Here is a 21,108-nt window from a genome sequence, read left to right as displayed (position 1 = left end):
TGAGCACAGGTAGGTTGGAAGTTATTTCACAAATACCCATACAGTGTGTCTTCTTTGGGCTACAAGCGAAAGAACAAGTTTGTGTCTATGTTTGCCTACAGAAAATGCACTCAGACATTAGTGATAGGAGAAGAATCACAAGATGGTAGGGATTGGAAGTGACCTCTAAAGACCACCTAGACTAAACCCCTGCTAAAGCAGGTTCCCCTCGATCAGGTCACACAGGAATGTATCCAGGCAAGTTTTGAAAAACTCCAGAGGAGACTTCACAACCCCCCTGTGCAGCCTGTGCCAGTCACTCTTACAGTAAAGAAGTTTTTCCTTGTGTTTAAGTAGAACTTTTTTTGTTCCATCTTGTGCCTGTTACCCCTAGTCCTGCCACTGGGCACCACAGAAAAGCCCCATTCTCCTGCCATCTACCCTTTAGATACTTGTAAATGTCAGTTCTTTTCCCCCCTTCCATCACAACTACAAGTCTACTGAATATGTTAAGAAACAAGAATATCGTCCCAGTTACAAAGAGAATGTGAAAGCCTTAGCAGTCCTGACACCTAGCTGTGTGGCACAAGGCACAGGAGCTTCACCTACCGCCGTTATTTCAGGGCAACACAATAATCACAGCGAAAGCAGAGTAACTGAGCCCAAGACACGCGTGACAGGACTCGGGTACATTCCCGCTTGTTCACCCGCTGCCCCCTTTCAGCCCGCACCCGGGAGGGCGGTCCTCAAGCGACCCACGGGGACAAGAGACAGAGCTGCCAGGCCCGACTGCCCGTGCCGCACCGGGAGGGCAGGGAAGGGGCAGCCCGGCGGACACCGGCTAGAGCCTTGACGGGGGCAAAGTCGGAGCCCTCGGCGCCACGGGGCAGGGCGGAACGCTGAGGCCCTGCTCAGGCCGCGCCCCCTTCCCAGTGCGGGGAAAGTGCGCACCCCTTCCCGGGGCAGAGGCCGGTCCGTCGCCGCGGGTGGCGGCGGCGAGGGCCGTGCCCCGCGGCCCGGCCCAGCGCCCGTGCTCCACGACCAGCGCTGGAGCGGCGCCCGGACCGTCGCCTCCTCCCCCCGCCCGCCTGCCTTACCGGCATCTCAGCCGCCCGGATGTGACGCACCGCCTGCCGGAAATGCCGCAGCCTCAGGACGGCGCGGCGCTTCCCCGCCAGCTCTATGGTGAGCGCGGTGAGGAGCGCCGCTTCCGCCCACCGCCCCCACTTCCGGCCGCTCCCGGGCTCCGAGCGGAGGCCCCGTGCGCTACCGGCGGCCGTTGCCCGGCAGCGCCGCCTCCCTGGGGCCGGCCCGCGTCAGCACTGGCTCTTGTCGAGGAGCCTCCGCGGGCACCCCCCGCCTACCCCGGGGCAGGCTCCGTACTATTTCCTGCCGCCCCAAAGCTGGAACAGTAACCGCTCGGTGGAGGGGTTTCCCCCGGGGGTCCCCCCACAGCGCCTGGCGCTTCCACAGGGAGCGGCGGCGGTTCCGCCGGCCGCGGAGCCCGCGGGGAAGCTGGCTACGGAGCCTCGCCCCGGTCCCGGGCCTCCCGCCGCACTGCGTTAGGGCGGAGGAGCCGCCGGGGGGAAGGGACGCGAGGCCCACGCGATGTGCTGGGAGCTCCCGGGCGCCGCTACCGGCCCGGAGCGCTTAGCGACCAGCCTCCCGTCGCGGAGCCAGCTGCGCTAGCGCCGCCTCCCAGGCGACCGGTGGCAAGTTCCATTTCTCCCCACAGGGTAATTCCTCCTCCCTCGGCCGCGGCGGCCCTTCTCGCCTCGCAGGAGCAAGAGCGCGGCGCCCGCGGCGCTGTCCTCGCCCCCCTCCACAGGCTGAGCGGTAAGGAGCGCGAGGTGCGGCGCGGGCGGGGGTGCGGCCCACCTCTGCCCTCCCCGCCGCGCCGGCCCCTTGGTAGAGCTCGCTCCGCCCCTCGTCCCCCCTCCCCCGGCGGCGGCAGCGTCCCGGCCGGCGCCCGCCCCCTCCGCCTTGTCATTGATGTTGTTGTTTTTGTCGCAGGAGCCGGAGGCGAGGCCGGGGCCGCCGCAGCAGTAGCAGCGGGGCTCGGGCCGGCGCCAGGCATGTCGGTGTGCGGGGAGGCGGTAGGCGCCGGCTCCCTGCCCAGCGAACTGGTGGTCCACATCTTCTCCTTCCTGGCGGGCCCCGACCGGCTGCGGGCCTCGGCCGCCTGCTCGCACTGGCGGGAGTGCCTCTTCTACCCGGCCCTCTGGCCGCGCCTCCGCCTCAGCCTCCGCGTCTCGCCGGCCGAGCGCCCGCGCCTCGAATTCCTCATGCGCAAGTGCGGCTGGTTCGTCCGTGAGCTCCGCGTACAGTTCGCCGCCGACAACTACCCCAGCGGCGGCGGCGGGGGGGCGGTGGCGGCGGGCGAGAGCGCCGCGGCGGGGGCCGACGAGGAGGCGCCGCCGCTGTGCCCGCGCTGGCTCGACCTGCTGAGGACCTACCTGGAGCTGGTGCTGTGCGTCCTGAGCAGCGTCCGCAACAACAGGTACTGCCGCCGGCCCGGGCCCGGGGCGGGGGCAGGGCCTCTCCGCGCCTCGCCCGGTGCGAGCGTGAGGGTAGGCGGCGGGGGCGGGCCGAGCCCCGGATACCCTCCTGGGCCGCGCGGCGCCGGGGCCCATCTCTCTCGTCCGCTTCCGCGGCGCCCGGGGGTCGGCTGCGCTGGCCTGGGGCTGCGCCCCCGGAGCCACGGGCGGGGGTTGGGAGGGAGAGGAGCCGCACGGCCGGCTTGGGTAAGCCGAGGGAGTCTTCTGCGGCTGCGAGTCGAGCAGAAGCGGAGGCGCATTGCTTCCAACTACCTAATTTTTGTCGTGTTCTGTATTCTGATGGAGAATATGAACGCAGGCGTTTAGCTGGCAAGTGGCTAGTCAGTATGCAAAACAGGTACAGCTGCAATAATAAACACTTCTTCGCCCTTTGAAGAAGGGAAATGGAGCCCCGATGGAGCAAGTATGAGCTGGGTGTTTGAGTTTGGTGCCTAACGAGGCACCTTTTCCACTTTAAAGTATAAATCTAACTACGGACAAGCTTTACACCTCTTGTGCGTGACTGAAAAATAATGGCACGAGAAGCTGGTAGGAGACTTAAAATTACAGCAGTGGTGGTTTGTTTTGGTTTGGGGTTTTCTTTTGTTTTGTTTTTCTGAATGGACAGGGATGGAATGCCTCCTCAATAAAATACTCTCAGCTTCCAGCTGTGAGGGAGTTTGCCGCCGAAAAGCAGAGCTTTTGTGCCTGCTCTAGTGCTACCTGTTAAACTGAGATTTGACTCAGTTTTAACTAGGAGAACGTTTTAATGTTTGTTAATTGAAAACAAAAAAAACAACCCAAACTTCAGACATAGGACTTTCTTGACCAAATTGAATTTGAAGAGTAGAAATCTTTTCCTGTGGTTTGGACTTAGGATCTGTTTAGTTCCTTTTTTTTCACAGGCTTACTTCGGCAGGTTAGATATTTTCCTCAGGTTGGGGTTCTTTGAATTGAAAATACTTTCGTTCTCTTTACCATGTCTGGGTGTGTTTAAGATAAATATCTTTTAAAAAGATAATAATCAGACATCGTAACATATGGCCTCTAGTCAACACCTGGGACAGGAAAGCAAGAGTATTACAGTTAGGTTATTAGGTTTGGAAAGCCATGCAGATTTTAGGATAGGAAATGGTTACTGTGACTTCTCCACTGTGTGCTTATAACTTCACTTACTGGGGTAGGGAGAGAGGAAGTCAAACTGCAAGTACTTCAGGATACCTTTAGGTTGAATTAAACCTTGTGGATGCCTTTGGAAAACTGTCTGCAACTGAGTCATAGTCTGGTCACTGCCCCTCTTTCATTCCGGAGGGATTGCAGAGTAGTTTGAGGCCTTCCTTGCTTCTTTGTTTTGAATTGTAGTGAGAGAACTTTACATGTAATTCCTCGTTGGCTTGAGATGAATGCAAATGTGGCATGTCAAGTCCCACTTTCGGTTCCTCTGCTCTGCTGTGCCCAGCAAGTCCTTCCTGTGGTGCAACTGCGATGGCTGAGTTTTCCGAAAATGGCTCCTTTGTCTTGACTCACCTTTATCTTCATTTAATTCTTGCCCTGTGAAACTCTGGTATGCAAAGCATGATCATCTGTCTTGATCAGTCTTCTCTTGCCTTTAAGGAGCAATCACTTAACTGTTGAATCTTGGGGAAATCCAGCTAATGTTGTAAGCGGAAAAAATGTTGAAGTGATGTTGGCCATTATCTGATTGGAGTCGAATATCGCTAAATGGACTTGGAACTTAGAAATAAATAGTATCTGCAGGAAAATAAATAGTATTTGCGGGAGATGTTGCCTGAGGATTTCTTTGGCAAAACTTAGAATCTTTTTTTGTTTTCTTTCGGTAAAGTATGAAGTCTGTCAAAATTAAATGCCTTGTGAGAAGGCTTTGGGTTCATTCTCCATGGCCTTTTCTGAAACCTGTACAAGGACACTTGCTTCCTGAAGTTCTTTTTACGGATTCTGTATGCACAGTGTGGCTCAGGACTGCAGTAATATACTACATAGAAGTAGTTGTTGTTCCAGTACCTTTTCTCTAGCAGAGTCTTATTTCGATAGTAAGCCAGAGGTGAAAAATGACCAACTTTGATAGGATTTTGCATTACTGTACTTTTCTTGCTGTCTTCTAATAATTTGCATACTGCTCTCTTCCTTTAAAATTAATAATGTATAAGTGGGTAACACAGGATACCTGGTTATTAAAGTAGGCACTTTTTCTAATGAGCATTAAAAAAAGGGATAGGGGGGATGTTACATTGATCACTTGACCTTTTATTCAGATTTACTTTCTGAATAGACTCCTTTTTCTTCCCCTCAAACAGACAAGGTTTTTAGTAGTTAGTTTTTAATGTACTTTTTAACAATAACTCATCAGTTTGCATGTAGAACACTGCTTTTTATGAGTAGAGTTTTGAGATTGAAACAAGGTGGGAAGGAGCATTACTAGCATATGCCAGATTACTGCTTAGTTCTTACTGTGACTGCATGTCTAAACCAGAGGCATTGTCTGATGCTTAGTTTTTGTCACTGTGGTCCAGTCACTTCATTTCTCTGCTTCTCTTCATCTCTAACTCAAGGATAATTAATAATCCTCCTGTTTACCATATGTCATTGTACATGGGACTACCATTATAATTTCCAAAATAATGGAAACAGCAGCGTTTTTATCTTCTCCTGTGTCTGAATCACTGTCAACAAGTTCGTTTTGGAATTAAGTTTAGAACAGGATGGTTCTTTCATAACTCCTGTCAGCCCTTATGATAGCTTTTTGGCAGAGAAGTTCAAAGAATTTCCGTCTTCAGACCTAGGGAGGAAGAAATCTACTTTAATGAAATGGTATGCTGTTTCTTAACTATGTAGTCTTGTAGGCTTTTGAATCTATTCTTAAACAATACAGTAACAACCCCCTCCTTGCAGGAAGAAAAATAACTACTTTACATGGCTCTAGAATTCCTGGAAGAGTTACAATACTGCAGGACCTAAGAAATGGAATGGTTGAAAGTAATGCAGTGTCTAGATGTGCTCATAGGTAGAGGAGAATAATGTGTATTTTTGTTAACAAAGGCATTTTCTATACAACATAAATTGCCAATTTTTAAGCAAATCTTCATGTTAAGTCTCTAGAAAAATATTTGAGCGAGCTTTGCTAATTCAGATGGAATTAAGGAAAAAAGCAAGTTGTGGACAAGTAGTTAAAAACAATTGATAATATTCTGACAAGTTCTGCTATCAACCAGTGTCATCCATAAAGGTATATTGGATGTCTGCCTCTTATTTGAGGTAGAACTCAAGTTACCATAAATTTTATTTTGTGTGTGACAGCATATTGCTCCCAAAATATTGTTTTAATAGTGCTGGGACCACAATGGGCTGTAAAAATCAATATTTTATGTAATTAAAGCCTACCAAAGTACTGAAGATGGAGTCTAGTAAACAGATTACTACTTTTAGTGCACCTTTTGAACTAGTGAAAAATAAAGGGTTTAGAAATCTCCCCCAACACATATTTTCCCCCAGCTGAGTGTGTGAGTAGTACATAGGATTCCATACTACCATTATGACTTTTAGGAAAATATGACAATTAACTTCTAAATAATTTTATTTAAATAGCAATCACTTCACTAACTCTGAAATAAAGACACTATGTAAGCTGAATGGCATAGACTTTGTATGACACTGCAAACAGCAAGAATCTAATTCTGTGTTGAACTGTGATCAGATTTGTTGATGGCTGTAACTGTGTTGTGAATGGAAAAATGATTGGATGTTTGCATTGCTGAAGTTTTGAGGCAGAAAACTTTTCTGTGTATTACTGGAGCATATGAAATGGCAGTCAAGTAACGTAGTAAAAACATGTAGGGTACCAGTAAATAATATTGCACGTCTTCTATTTCGATGGCTCTGAAATTTGTACTTGCTATAGTTGCATGCAGTGGAGGTAGCCCAGAAGGAGTCCTGTGTGTTATGGGAGTGTGCGGGTGATTCAAAATTGTTATGAAGACTCTGTTTTGTCTCTTAGCTCTCACAACTAAATCACCAAGATCAGAAGATAAAAGCTTAATTATAGCATTGGCTGTGAACACTGCCTTTCACACCAGGTGTCATACCAGACTCTGGTATCTTTCCCTGTCATACCAGACTCGCTCTTACAGCTTTTGAGGAAAGAAGAGCCTAAAATACTCTCAGTGGTAGTGCCAATGTCTTCAGATTTCCCTGCCATGCTTATTCAGTTTGATCAGGCATTGCCTTAGTTTTATAGACTATTGAGTATCTGGTCAGGGCTCAATTGATTTTAATGCATCATTCGCACACTAGTCCAGTATTTAAAAGAGTAAATATTAAATTATTAGAATTTCTAAACTGTTGTTATAATCTAGGTATTTTGCTCGAGTACTTGTCTGACTAAATACGGAAGCTTGTGGAGCTTGTGGATTTCGCTATTAAGTTTTGTTTACCTGTAAAGAATGTCAGGTGCAACAATGGTTAGATTTCAGGAAACTAGGGTGGAATTATTGAATACAGGAACTTCAAAACAGGTGAATTATGACTTCTGCAGTCTGTAATTGGTATCTACCGTTTCATATGTACTTAAAAAATGTAAAACCTGACTACTTGATGTGTGCCACCCTCTCCCCCTGCCTGTTCACCAGTAAAATATCAGCTCAGTGGAGGCAGTGAACTGGCACCAGAGTTTCCCTATAATTTGAGCACTGCAACTGTACTGCATTTTCCTCAAAGCTGATTTGAAATGTTAGCATATTATTTGTAAGCCAGCAGAAATAAGGATTTATGTAACTCACATAATTGTCAGCTACAGGTTAATTGGCATCTACTGTTTCAGATTAATTCAACTCATGTATCTATTTGTGATGAAACTGGAGTTTCTACCGTGTTAATTACCAAGTGCAGACTAGTCCTTGCATGTTAGCAGTAAGTCTAATTTATAGCATGTATAAATTAAAGTTTTCCCGAAACTTAACGTCAGTTAAAAAATAGAATCTTAAAAGTAAATGCCACACAACTGCTCTAAAACTGTAGTCATTTTCATATCTCTCACTTGATCATTTTTAGGAATAGAAAAGATGCAAGTCAGAGAAATAAACTGTACAAGGGCAAGGAAAACTGACTGTCTAGCACACTGAGTCATGTCCAGCATAAACTTAGAGGTTCTGCTTTCACTTCTTTTTAGGTATCTCTTCCAAAAATTCTGTGTGATAGAGGACCACAGATCCTCTTCTAGTCACTGATGGCAGATCTTAGAACAGCTTCCCCTACTTTGATATAAGTGAAATTAGACACTGACTAGGGAGTAGGGAGCTTTAGCTTTCATGTCTGAGGTTTGTGTTGCCTTGATTGAGGCAGGTTTGTGTTCCTGCTTGTAACTGTGGTACTTAATTGCTCAGACAGGGTTCTTTGTGGTTGCATTCTACTTGGGCGTTAAATGCAGGATTAAATGTTGAAAGGAATAGGTATTTGATGTGTTCATCTCTGACAACACACATGTTCCAGGGATTAAGAAGTGCATGAAAGCACTGCTAAAAGTTTTCTTTATGGTGCTGGACTGCTGAAAATACTCCTGAGGTGACTGAAAACTGGCATTTGCTTTTACAGCTGGATTCAGCAGTTTGTGTAGTCCTCTTCACTCTTATTTTCTGTAGTTCCATATGTGCCTGTTTTGCAGACAGTAGCATGTTTCCCTAAACAGACTGTGTGTTCAATGTAATAATGTGTCCTTATTGCCTGTGCTCATCTTATGGATAAAAATTCCTCACAATGATTGAATTTTGTGTACAGATTTCTTTTTATTTTGTCATTTCACAGAAACCTCCAGAAACTGAGTCTCTTTGGGGATATAAGCATTCTACAGCAACATGGAAGTATATCAAATACATACCTCGGCAAGGTCGACCCTGATGGCAAGAAGATTAAGCAGTAAGTTGAATTTATGAGTTATCAAATACATGAATAAAACCAGGTAACATAATACAGATTTCCATGCCTTAAATAATCTGAGTTCTTACGTTGAGTTGTTTTCTCTTCCTACTATTTATATGAAGTAGTCTGGTCTTGTGGCTTCCCCCCACCCTTTTCAGCAGGGTGAGAATCTTTTATTTCCTGTCTTCATTGTGTTTTAGAAACAATGTTAAGGGGAGGAGAGATGGGGACTTGTTACCAGCACCTCAGCTGTTGCCATAGGTGAAAAAATTGGAAGTAATCTGTTGTATTTCACAAGAATGGAGAACCTGTAGCAAGTAAACTTGAAAGAGAACATAAGCACAAAGAACTTACTTCAAGTTGCATCCCAAAACTAGGTTATGTATTTACAGAATTCCTGGACAATTGTAGCTCATAATGGACTTGTTTAGTTCAGAGATGTGTTCTAGCTTGCCATAATTACATCAGGGTACAGTCCTTGAATGCTTATAATCAGGATAGCTGGTTCTTGTTTGGAAAAGGTTAAATATAATGTAAAGAGCAGCTGACTTCTGGAATAAATTTCAGTAGAGGGAGTGATGCTAAGTTACCTGTTTTATCTGTTCTTCTAAAGCTTTCCATATAGATAAGACCTGAATACCATTGTTTTCATTTGTGTCATTTTAAACACCTTACCGTTTGGTGATTCTCCTAGTAATGTGGGAGTGGAGTAAGTACAGCCACTCTAGATCTCCATTATTATTTTTAAAGTAGTTTTGGAAATGGTGAGTGTATGTTATCAGATCAGTACATGTGTAAGTGAATGCAGCCATTGAACCAAACAAGTTTGTGAAACAGTGCACATACAGATGTGTGTCATATTTTGTGCCTTTGTCATCCATTATGCTTAGACAGCAGAACTTAGAGCAATTCAGGGTTCTGTTTAATCTATGTACTACAGTGCTGCATGCAGGTTAAAACCTAACTTGGTAAAGCTCCTCTTTTTCATATCCTTTGTTGTGAAAACATACAATCAAATCTTTGCCAAGGGGCTCGAAGAGGGCAATCAAAGCAGATGTTTACTCAGCTGAGTGCATGGTTAAACATTTCTTCAAACAAATAACAAAAATAAGTAAGTACATTTCAGAGTCATAAACCATTCAAAACTCATTATCTAATTTGAAGTTAGCCTTTTAGGTGAATATTGACCTCTGCACGTTTTGGAATGAGCAGATTGATGCTACATCTTTGGTTGCTGGTAGTGTTTTGTTGTTTGTTTAGGGGGCTCTTTTTAGAATAAATAATGTCATTAGGACGTGCTAGTCCTTTTCTATATTAAAGCAAAGTCATCTGTTTTTTTTTTTTCAGTGCTCTCATTGACACTACCAGCAGGTTAAATCCTTAAATCATTATGACTCCTTAGTCTTGTCTTCTGCACTTGGGTTTGCATCAGTTAAATTGCAAAACATGGATACTGTAACTAACGCGGAAAAATACTGAGCAGCCTTTGGAGACTTCCTTATTGGTAGCTGAGGATTTTTGGAACCTGTGTGGTGATAAACCTTACTAAACCGTTTCAGGAATTTCCTGCAATTAAAGCAGCCAGGGAATAAAATGTGATACTTCCTTAAGTCCATAGCATTAAGCTGGGTGTAACAGACCGTGGGTGAAATCTCGGCTAGCATGGAACCTTTAGGATGCTCCCCCAGGTTAAGACTTAAGGGTTGCTCTGAGGGAGAGGAGGCTTTGGACTGTGTTTTCAGAAATGGGCTTTTGCAGTAATCAGCATAGGTTTGTAGTGCTTGTTCTTTCTTTTTTTTGTGTAGCATATGGATCCCTGGTTACTTTTTAAAGATCTATTTACAACTGAGTTTATTACTGTTGGGAAGCTCAGCATTTGTTTTGAGTTGAATAAAGGGTACTTGTTTAAAATTTTGGCTTTCTGAAGTGTGTTTCCTGTGATTGATCCATGTGATTCAGATAGTTTGATTTCCAACAGAATCAGTTGAGCCTTTGTTATTAAACAAAACGTTTTGATTGGTAGTCTTTAATTAAACAAATGGGCTCCATATGGACCTTAGTAATATGTTTGTTTCCTGTCCAGGGCCATCGATGGGCTTCAGGACTGTTTTTGGGGCTTAAACAGTAACTCAGCCTGTCTAGTCAGGCTTTGCTCTGTCCTCTGACTGAAAGTGCCACTTGGGGCATTAATTGTGAAAGTAACTTATTTTGAGGTTTTTATTTTTTTAAATAGTTTGCTCCAGTATTGTAACTTGAAGGTTTCAGGTCGATGGTGACATCCTGTAATTGCTGTGTGCAGGGTGCAAAAGGGACTGATTATGTATGCTTGTGGAGACATCACTAGGTTACGTCACTTTCTTACATGTACTGAGCTCTGCTTATGTTTTGTGTTATATTTACTAAACTGTGCTTAAACTTCAACTTTATAAGTGAGCTTTAAGATAACCATATGTAAGTTAAACGTTGTGCTAGCTGCTAGATGGTTTAAGTGAAAGATAAGATGATAATAAAATGGGTGTTAATTCCCAAGAATTCATTTAATGTGTCTAAATTTCTAGAATGCAAAACTATTTTTGCAAACTCCAGTTAGATGCAGCCTGTGTATGAAAAACAGGTTGTGCACAAGAATTTGCAGGGGAGGAAAAGCCCATGTTAAGCTGTTCGAAAAATGTATGTGAAATATGGGAAAGCTAATGGCATGTGGTTTACATTGTGCTTCCTGTCTGGCCTTACATAAAGCAGGAATTAACAAACAATCCAGAAGTGATCACTATTAAATGTTCTCTATTGGCATGTTTGATCTCTTTTTATTAAGTTAGTGAAGAACTGGGGGAAGATGGCTGCAAAGTTTTCTTAGGACCTGTGGGTTAGTAGACTGTCAGCACAGTTCTAAATGTGCGTGTAAATACTTCAGTACTTTCCCTAAAAAGTCAATGTGTAGATAGCATTAAATCAGTACCTCTCTAAAGTTATTTAGTGTAATCCCCACAGGAGAGAAAACTCACCTTATAGCTGCAGAGTTCTGTATCACACCTCTCTTCATTAAGTTGTGTATGTACTAGAACAGCGCTTTTCTAAGCTTAGATGTTTGTTGTATCAGAAGCACAATTTAAACAGACTTTTAGTGCAGTGAGGTATATAGATGGTACTGTTCTACTGAGCATCTCAAAATTGATTTGTCATCTTTCCCATTGTTCTGTAAAACACTACAAGTACTATTAGATTGACTGTCTGGACTGCCAGGAATTCTGCCATTGCTGCAACCATCACAGCATGGTTTGTAAATGTGTGTGGTGAGAGGGGGAAGGGAGGAGTCTTTGTTCATTGGAAGAAATTAGAGAGGTTCCTATGGTAGAATGTTTTTGTTTGTGGGATTGTCAGAGAACCTGCCTTCAAATTAAGCATTGGCAGAAATAACTATGAAACAAACATTGCCAGGATCAGAGGGCTCACTTGAACTGTAAAATAATTTAGTAACAAAGTAGCGAAACTACACTATGGTGACTCCTGACCTGTCCTCTAAACTATGCGCTTTGTCACAGCTGCTAGTCCTCAGTTCAAAAAAAAAAAAAAAAATCAGAGAAGACCTGGAAGAACTGACATTTTTAAACCTGATGACTATCCTAGGCAAAACTCTTGGAGCAATTCTGAGGTTTTTAATAGATAAATACACTAACCTCACCAACTTCTCCACACACAAAGAGAAGTCAGGCCTTGCAAACCCAGTACATTCTTAAGAAAAGCAAGAAAGCACATGCAGGCAAGAGAATGGATGAGTAAGGGCTGATCTTTAGCTTTTTTTTACAATAGAAAAATTGTAGGGCATCACAGGTAGTAGGTGACAGGATCATCAGAGCAAGGAAGAAGAGGGGGAAGTCACAGTGCAGACACAGCAATGTGCCCTCATGGCTAGGAAGGCCAGTGGCATCCGGGGATGCATGAAGAAGAGTGTGGCCAGCAGGTTGACGGAGGTTCTGCTCCCCCTCTACTCTGCCCTGGTGAGGCCTCATCTGGAGTCCTGTGTCCAGTTCTGGGCTCCTCAGCTTAAGAGAGATGGAACTCGTGGAGAGTCTGGTGCAGGGCCACCAAGATAATCAGGGGACGTGAACATTTCGTATGAGGAATGGCTGAGAGACCTGGTGGTGTTTAGCCTGCAGGAAGGGAAGACCTAGGAGGGACCTTATTCATGCTTATGACCTTATTCATGCTTATAAATACCTAAAGGGCAACGTCAAGAGGTTGGGGTGAGTGGCTTTTCTGTAGCACCCAGTGACAGGACAAGGGGTAGCAGGCGCAAGCTGTAACACGGGAAGTTCCACTTGAACACAAGGAAAAACTTAGTTCCGTGAGGGTGAGGGAGCCCTGGCACAGGCTGCCCAGGGAGGGTGTGGAGTGTCCTCTGGAGGCTTTCAAAACCCACCTGAATGCATTCCTGTGCGACTTGATCGAGGTGAATCTGCTTTAGCAAGTAGAGTTGGGCTACGTGATCTCTAGAGGTCTCTTCCAGCCCTGATTATTCTGTGATTCTTTGAAAGCTTACTTGACTCAAAGAGGAGCTTGGATAAATTTGTAGAAGTGAGATCCCTGAAGGTTACTAAATAGAGAAAGCTATCTCTGGTTAAGGAGGTCTATTTGAGAAATATCCCTATGTGCTTTCCTTGTTCTGCTTCTCTCCTCAAGGTGTTCAAGTTTCCCTGCTCTCTGTCAAGGAGACTGGGCTAAATAAGCCTTTAATTTTGTCTGGACGTTATCTTGATTAAAGATAGGTGAATGAGAGTAATCTGTAACATTGTTTTGCTTAGATGTAGTAAGTAAGTATACAGACATTCATATCAAGAAAGGAAAAAGTGTTCTGTGCAAAGCATTACCTGATTTGAGGCTGATATTGTACTCGAGATGTTTACTATTGTTTCTTGGTATTTTATGGAACTGTCATAGCCTAGCTCATCTGCTTAACTTAAATGCTGATCTTCCCTTCTGGATTTGAAGGTTTGAGATCAGACTCTCATCTACACATGTGCTTGAATGTATATGCTCAGGGATCACTTGTCATTTTGGCAAGAAGACTCTTTTGGGCCTTAGCAGCTATAGGATAGAGGCAGGAAAAATACTTGGAGAAAGTCTATAGTTTGACTGTACTATTTGAATTTTATATTCAAAATCTCACCTTAAAATACTTTTGTTGCCTTAACGGATTGGGTGTTTAACATCCCTTCTTTAAAAAATGAGTAGGAAAGGTGAGATGTATCAGAATAAGTGCATCATACTCATGCAGGGTCATAAGTGGCATGAAGATTCCAGCAGTGCCAGAATCATCTGGCACTGATAATCTGAGACTGAAACGTTATCAGGTCCAAGTTGTTTTGGTAAAACTTGAGCATGTTGACACTTGAAAATCCAATTGACTGCACATTGAGAATTATTTAAAGGATCTTCTTACATGTTTGTTCTTTACCTTTTAATCAGCAAAGTCATGCAAGTAGTTTCAGATCATCCTAACTTATGCTCAAAGTCAAGTTTCTGCAACCTTTCATTGAAAATGACTTATTTTTTCCATATTGAGTTTGCAGTTCTTGAGAGGTTAGCAAATCTGAAAAGCTGTTTTCAAAAACAAGAACTGTGTTGTAAAAGCATTACAGGTTTTCTCATTTGCATAACCTTAGAATGTATGTGGGAGGGTGTTAACGATGTGCTGAGAAATACATGAAATGAAGGTTCATAGTGTGCCACTGTTTTTGGAAAGAAAAAGTACATAGTTTTTCTTCAGATAGTTTATAATTTTAACCTTTTAGGTGCAGTGAAGGCTCAGTTGCTGTGGGAGCTCTGCAGAGTCAGGCTGTAACATTTGTAGTTCAGAAGAACCATAATAATAACACTTTCTGTCTGGAAAAGATCCCAAATGAAAGAAGAAGAGTAATTCTGGATTTAAAAAAATGGAATGGTGTGCAACTGGTAAGACCAAACCATATTTAACGGTATCATTGTCTGTTTTGTTTACTTGCAGAATACAGCAGCTGTTTGAAGAGATATTGGGCAATAGCAGGCAATTGAAATGGCTGTCTTGTGGGTTTATGCTGCAAATAGTAACTCCCACATCATTGTCCTCCTTATCAAACCCCATAGCCAACACCATGGAACATCTGAGCTTACTGGACAACCACATCCCTGGTAACACCACTCTTATCACTGCAGTTGAATTGGAGCGCTTTGTGAATCTGCGCTCGCTCGCTTTGGATTTCTGCGATTTTACAGCTGAGATGGCAAGAGTCCTGGCTGACAGCAACCACGTGCCTTTGCATCGACTGTCTCTCCTGGTCCACAGTGTTTCCATAATGCACAAGTCGTTGGACAGTATGCCAGAAGATGAGAATTGGAAGGCACTGACTCGCAACAGCACTAATCTTCGGGTCTATATAATGGCTTTTGATGTCAAGAGTGATGATATGTTAAGGATTCTTAAGCCTAGTATCCCCCTAGAGAGGATTCATTTTGACAGCTACATCACTTGTGTTTCAGGAGCTGTTGTTGACCTCATATCCAGGCAGTATGACAAGTTCCTCACTCATTTTATACTAATGAATGATGTGATAGATATGTCTGGCTTCCCAGATCTTAGCGACAACCGGAATGAAGATCCACTTGTCTTATTAGCCTGGAGGTGCACAAGACTGTCTCTCCTAGCTGTTCATGGTAGGTAATACACTGCACGGGCACACTATATGACTTTGAAAGCTTACAACACTTCGACCTTTCTGATCATAATGTGTTTTAGTGGAGTGGTGTTCAGAAGTACTGCACAGTTGCTGTACGTGCTGATGTACCTTATATTGGTATTTTTGTGGTTGAAAATACAAAGGTGTTTATTGTGTGTGAGTTCTACCACATACTTGTAGCATACAAACTTCTATTGAGATGTCATGTAAGATTTTGTTAGACTGCTCACAGAAATGAGGATAACTAAGAACTGAGCATTCCAGGAGGCTTGTCCTGAAAGTGGTCTGCGCTGTGCAGGTTCTGCCGAGTGGCTGCTTATGTGAATGTGAGCACTGCAAACAGCTGCTCTTTACTGTGAGCTCATATGTTGGCAAGATGAGATGGCTGTGCTTCCTGTTTGTAAATAACATGGGTTAAGTGCCCTGAGGCTGAGGGAAGGAAGTCTTTTACCAGTTTGGTAAGATCTTGCCAGCAGATGAAGGCCGAAAAATAGAATGCCTTGCTGAGTGCATTGGTTTCAGCAGTAATACCAGAGCTACATTTACCCCACCTATTAATTTGCCATATAATTGCAAAAAAAAAAAAAGTATGTGTTTGTTTTCAGCTCTGTCAGCAGTACATGCTGCAAGTTACAGTTGTCTGGCAAATTTTAAAGTGTCTGAAACTGAAATGACGTGGAACAGTTATTTTTGTTAGTGCTGGAATCAGTTTGCCAAGACCAAGTTCCCCATTGCATGAGGGAGTAAAGTGATGACTCTGTATTGCATTGCATACGAATGAATTCATTCCCTCGGAGTGCTTGGAGGAGTTAAATCTCCAGTCCTTCAGCAGTGAAGGTTGTACAATGAGATTTCTGTTGGTTGAAGTCAGAAGGTCCTGCTGTATTTGCTAGAAAGCGCGTTCTGCCCCTGCAAATGGTTGTTGTGGTGTTGTCTTTCTTTGGAGAGATGCTGTGTGTACCTGGAGGGGATGGCCAAATGCCACCCTTGCTCTGATGCTGAGATTCCAGTTCTTCTCCCTTCTTTTCTCCTCTCTTTACAGTAGAAGCGAACTAAGGTGCTTACAAATACCTCCTCATCTGTTTTTAAGCTATGGATAGAACCTCTCTGGCACTGTAGCATAAGCATCTTTCTTCCAGAGTAGCAACTGTGAGAAGAATGTGACTAGGAGGGAAAATCTATAGTGCTGTGATGTTTCAACAGTGTCTTAGCCTCATGCTTGTTTATCAAAGAATGGTTTCTGGCTCCATTTTTCATGATACTGTCAAGCCTCCTTCAGGAATAAAATGGTACCGTGATTCACTTTATATGTAAATGCTCCGGTTTCTTCTGTCTCCTGAAGTGGTTATTCTTCAGTTTCCAATACTTTTTCCGGGTGGTTGGTTTGTTTGTTTTCCCTCTTCTGCTATTGGTTTGCTCTGGAAAAGGCTTTGATTCAAGTATAATTTTGTCTTCCTGTTTTCACTGATGAAAGGAGGAGGGGGAAAACATACCCTAAGGACAGTCCCTTCTGTCCTTTGTGGGAGGCAATGTCATCTGTTCCACCAAGGTAGCCTCTTCAAGAGCAGAGAAGGGCTGACTGGAGGATATTAAATCCATTCTTGCAGAAAGAAGGAAGGGTGTGGAGAGCGTGGTTGGGATGGGGACAGTAGGATAGGCAGAGTTGTCTCCTCTGGTACTGACAGTAAAAAGCACAGCCCATCTTTGAGGGCTGAAGCCTTTTTGCGTTTTTTCCTCCTTTAGAGAAAGGCACTTCATGTGGATTTTCAAGACGTCATGTTGTAAACATACTGTGTTACCTACGAGCTCTTGTAAACATACTGTGTTACCTACGAGCTCTTGTAAACATACTGTGTTACCTACGAGCTCTGTAGTTTTAGTCTGTCCCTGAGCAAAACTGAAGTTGAAGTTTTTAATAGCAATGAAGAACAAATTACAGTGTGCCCAAGGTGAGTTTGTTCAGTGATACTTGTAGGAAGGAGATCATTCCCTGTTTCCTGGGAATGCTTAGCTGGGCTGAGGCTTTTCCGCTGCTGGAAGGTTACTGAAACTTTGGGAAAAACTTCTGAAAGGAGACTTAATTTAAAGTAAGATTAAATTGAGAATAACCTGTTTGTTCCAGAGTATGGAGGATGTGACCATGAAAAGTTACAGCAAAAGCCATCCGTATACCTGACCCACAAGGATGGTACTGGGCTGAACTGCAGTTGTTATTCCCTTTATTCTCACACTTGCTGTCAAGGATTTCTTTAAGTTCCTTTACAATCAAGATATCTGGAAGGTGCTGTGAGCTCTTTTGTCTCTTGACAGAGGAATGCCCTGCTACAGGTGGAATTTTTGTTGAGTTTAGTGTCATGCTTCATCTTCTGTGGACAGTTGTGCTGGAGGTGAAGCATCAGCAGATGAAAATTGTGGGAATTCATGCTGTCCTAATGGTTAATGTGCCAGAAAGAAACCATACAGACATGTGCAGGCTTCTTAGTTAAAAACCTCCAAAAGCAACACGCTTACATGAAACAGAACAAAGAGTAGGAAAAAGTAAAGCGGAAAGAAAAATTCTCCTTTCTTCCTTCCTTTGACACTAGGTTTCTTTGTTCTTCAACTGGCTGTCTTATTTTGAGATATATCACATTCACTGCGTTGCAGAAGGCCAGACCACAGTTAGTCTATATTTCTCATCAGCTTAACTTTCCCAGTTCAGATACTGGGCAGAATGCAGATTTCGTTGCAATCTAAGTGGGCATCTCGCCAAGAGCCTCAGCACCTGTGGGAATTAGGATGGAGGCAGAAATGAGCCTTTCCCTGAGCAGTGGAAGGCCTGACTTGGCAGAGGTCTCAAAAAGGGGAGTTCCCAGATCCTCTGCGGTTTGCATCTGGTGAAGCCCAGCATTTGCCTTAGCCAGGGTACCAAAAACTGACAGGTAACTGGGGAGTAGGTGTTTTTACAGAAGGATGCCAGTACACACTGCTGGGAAGAGAGGGGAACTTGGTAATTCTGTTTAATCTCAGGTAATGATATGTCTGTAGTTGTTGGGGGTTTTTTTTGGTACCGGTGTCACCCATTACTAGGAGAGGCTTCTGGGGTGTGTGTGTTGGTAGTTTTTCACTTGTTTTGAGGTTTGTTTTTTTTAAGTCTGCCTCTAATGCAACAAAACCAGGACAAGCACAGTTTTAGAACAGCCCTTTTTTAAATTCACTTAAAATAATTGATTACTCATTTTTCCATTCTATTTATACTGCAAAGTAGATCACACGATGTTTGAAATTGTAGATATAACTGAACTTGGAGTAAAGATCTCCATCTACACATGGTGAAAAAATGAGATGTCGAGAAGCTTGGCCAAGCTACCGGAAATATTTTTGGTACTTTATTTGGAATATGAAATGGAGCTTTACCACTTGGACCCAAAAAAACCCAACTGTGCAGTAGCAGGATTCTGCCAGATGGAAGATGGTAAAATAGGTTGGGAAGGATGTTGAGATGTTCTGGTATTAAGTACTTCGGTGAAAAAAAATGCCCTATAGCATGACTGAGCAACTGTCTTTGTTTCCCCCTCCAGGTTACACAGTCTGGGCTCATAATCTTATAGCAATCGCTCGTCTTCGTGGCTCTGACCTGAAAGTTCTGGAGGTGACAGAAGAGAGCATTGATTTCGACCAAGGAGAGCTGGCAGATCAGGATGTGGATCCAGTACACAATCTCATTGAGCAAGTATCTCTTGGCTTGGGTCGCCCTTGGCACGCAGTCATGGACATCGAGCTGCTTAGTGTCTTCACTGAGCCAACCCGTCACTTCTACAGAGAGATGCAGAGCTTCAGTGAAGGCATTTAGCTCCCTATTTACGATTCCTGTGGTTACATATGCAAGTAGGGTCCTAGTACGGTGTTTTGTTTTGTTTTTTTTTTCTCTCAGTAGTGTGAATTAACCCCTTTTGTGCTGTGTTTAATCAGTATTAGCTATATAGAATTATATATGTGTATTCTACTTCTTGATCAAAGAACGTAGTCGGGTATTGGTTTAGAAGCTGAAAGTGGCAGTGTTTAGGGCTTTCACGGTTAATGGACTCGCCTCACAGAGCCGCGGCCGAGGGCTGCCTGCCCGGGGCTGCCAGCTCACTGTGCTTTTCTCGGTAACTGCATCCTGAACGATTTTACTGTTCTATCGGAGGTCTGTGCTCAGGAGCCAATGCTTTTTAATGCCCACACCCGTAGCCCAATGGATTTCTGTGCTGTCCCTGTGTGCTTCCTCTGGTGGCACGCAGCTTCCTAGGCTTAAAGGAAGAGAAGTCTATGCAGGGCTGTTCATCGCCAGGCTCCCACCTTGCTCGATTCCACGTGAGGTGTGGCCTAGCTGCCATCCTCAGCTTTCCTTAGCTGTTAAGCAGTGGTGTGAAACGTTAGCTTTTCAGATACCTGCACTTACAGTCACTCCCTAAGCTGCAGTCTTTCGGGTTCTTTGCAAACTCCTCCTCAGTTATCCTCGTGTTCTGTCGTCTTCCTTAAAAGTTAGCTTTGGGCCAAAGTGTGAAAGTAAAAAGCAAGAACGTGCACTCCGATGAGGTAAAAACGTAACAGCGAAGACTTCAGTAGAAAGGTAAACACCCGCAAACAAACGTTAGTCGTGAAATCCCTTGCAACCAAGTCACTGGATTTTCTCTGTCAGCGCCTGTGTCAGCTGCCAAAGAATAGATTAAAAACGAAGAAGTGCCCACATGCTGGCAGGGGCAGGCCAGCTTCTGGCCAGCCAGATACTGCTAGATTGTAATATATAAGGTCGAATTTCGACCTGTGGTACACAGCTGTGCTGTGGCTCAGTCAGCAACCTCAGAACTCTTAACAAACATGCACCTGTTTCACTGTGAATAGTGAATGTAAAGGAAGGAAAGGAAACAAATACAAAGCTTGTTCTATCACAGGTATGAGCTGCTATGATGCATGAAGAACATTCCATGAAGTATGTTTTAAAATCTTGTTATATCTGAGAGGCTTTAAAAGCCGATTTAACTGTTTCAGGGCAACCGCGGTACAGACGTGGTCTCTGTGAGACTTCCACCTGACCCCAGTTTTAAGTGGTACGAATGTTGTGCATTTAATGTTTAAAGGACAGTCTGCAATAATAAAGTAAGTGGCCAACGTGGGTGCCCAGCAGTGCTGAGACCTGGCTGCTATATTGTAAGCTTTGGAAAACACAATTTATGCAACAGATGTCCAGATATGATTCTATTTATGGAAAAAGTTTATATGTGTTTTACAAATGGTTTTACCATCTTATATTAAAATGACCTTTTGACAGGTGTGCGCTGTTTTGTCTCCAGTGAGCACATACCATGCGGATTTTATATGTACATCAGTAGAGTGAATCCACTGGCACAGTGTGTGTAAATGCCAGATGTGGTGAGATTTTATCTTATAAATGTGATCAGATTAAAAAAAAAAACTCCTGACAGAAAATGTAAGGAAACCAGCTGAATGTTTGAACTGATGACTGATGTTGTATGGTTTATGTTAAATGTATATTCTTTTAACCAATGAATAAAGCATTAAAAATATCGCTAAATAAGATATTTTGTTGTATCAGCATGAAGATTTTTACAGTTACAAGGCAACATCGTTCCTAAGCTGTGTGTAACTGGTAGCTCCCGTTGTGTTTAGGTCAACAAAAGATTCAAAAATAAGTATTTTAATTTGGCTGAACTTTGTCAACGTTTTTCGGGGGGGTGGAGGAAGGGGAAGGATGCTTTGCTAAAGATCAGACCAGTTAGCACAAACTATATCATGATATGACGTATTAGACTGATACAGTAAACTGTGGACTGTAGAATATAGAAGACTATTTTTGAGAAATTCCTGCATCGGTTGCAATTGCTTAAATCAAAATCTAATGTGCTCAAAAAAAAAATGTATAGTACTTCTTTGGTGTCCCACTATTAAATAGATTCTGAGTACCTGCA

At 43.7% G+C, this 21,108-nt stretch overlaps 2 protein-coding genes across 5 annotated transcripts in view; one reads left to right on the top strand and one right to left on the bottom strand.

Annotated features, from left to right (window-relative positions):
• Positions 1-2,524, bottom strand: part of ZNF410 (zinc finger protein 410) — a 20,727-nt gene extending 18,203 nt beyond the window's left edge. Inside the window, exon 1 of one of the 4 annotated variants that reach the window (XM_061998677.1) lies at positions 2,436-2,524. The gene's annotated coding sequence lies outside the window, so the exon portion shown is untranslated. Of the gene's footprint in view, positions 1-588; positions 1,042-1,076; positions 1,826-2,435 lie in introns of those variants that run through there. The other 3 variants (XM_061998675.1, XM_061998679.1, XM_061998676.1) reach the window with 3 other exon arrangements.
• On the top strand, positions 1,089-21,108 carry FBXO33 (F-box protein 33). Its single transcript, XM_061998674.1, has 6 exons — positions 1,089-1,164; positions 1,715-1,815; positions 1,993-2,479; positions 8,331-8,441; positions 14,449-15,134; positions 18,718-21,108. Exons 3-6 carry the CDS (start codon positions 2,055-2,057, stop codon positions 18,987-18,989), a joined length of 1,494 nt encoding a protein of 497 aa, XP_061854658.1. The 5' UTR covers positions 1,089-1,164; positions 1,715-1,815; positions 1,993-2,054; the 3' UTR covers positions 18,990-21,108.

The sequence above is a fragment of the Colius striatus genome, chromosome 6, assembly GCF_028858725.1.
Source record: "Colius striatus isolate bColStr4 chromosome 6, bColStr4.1.hap1, whole genome shotgun sequence".
NCBI lineage: Eukaryota > Metazoa > Chordata > Aves > Coliiformes > Coliidae > Colius > Colius striatus.
Note: the sequence above shows the minus strand (reverse complement) of the source record. Positions and strands in the feature narration are given on the sequence as shown.

Excerpts from the sequence above, each read along its gene's own strand:
- FBXO33 (XM_061998674.1), top strand. The coding sequence starts at position 2,055 with ATGTCGGTGTGCGGGGAGGCGGTAGGCGCCGGCTCCCTGCCCAGCGAA. Across the intron at positions 8,442-14,448 it reads GATGGCAAGAAGATTAAGCA|AATACAGCAGCTGTTTGAAG; the intron begins GTAAGTTGAATT and ends GTTTACTTGCAG. Across the intron at positions 15,135-18,717 it reads GTCTCTCCTAGCTGTTCATG|GTTACACAGTCTGGGCTCAT; the intron begins GTAGGTAATACA and ends TTCCCCCTCCAG.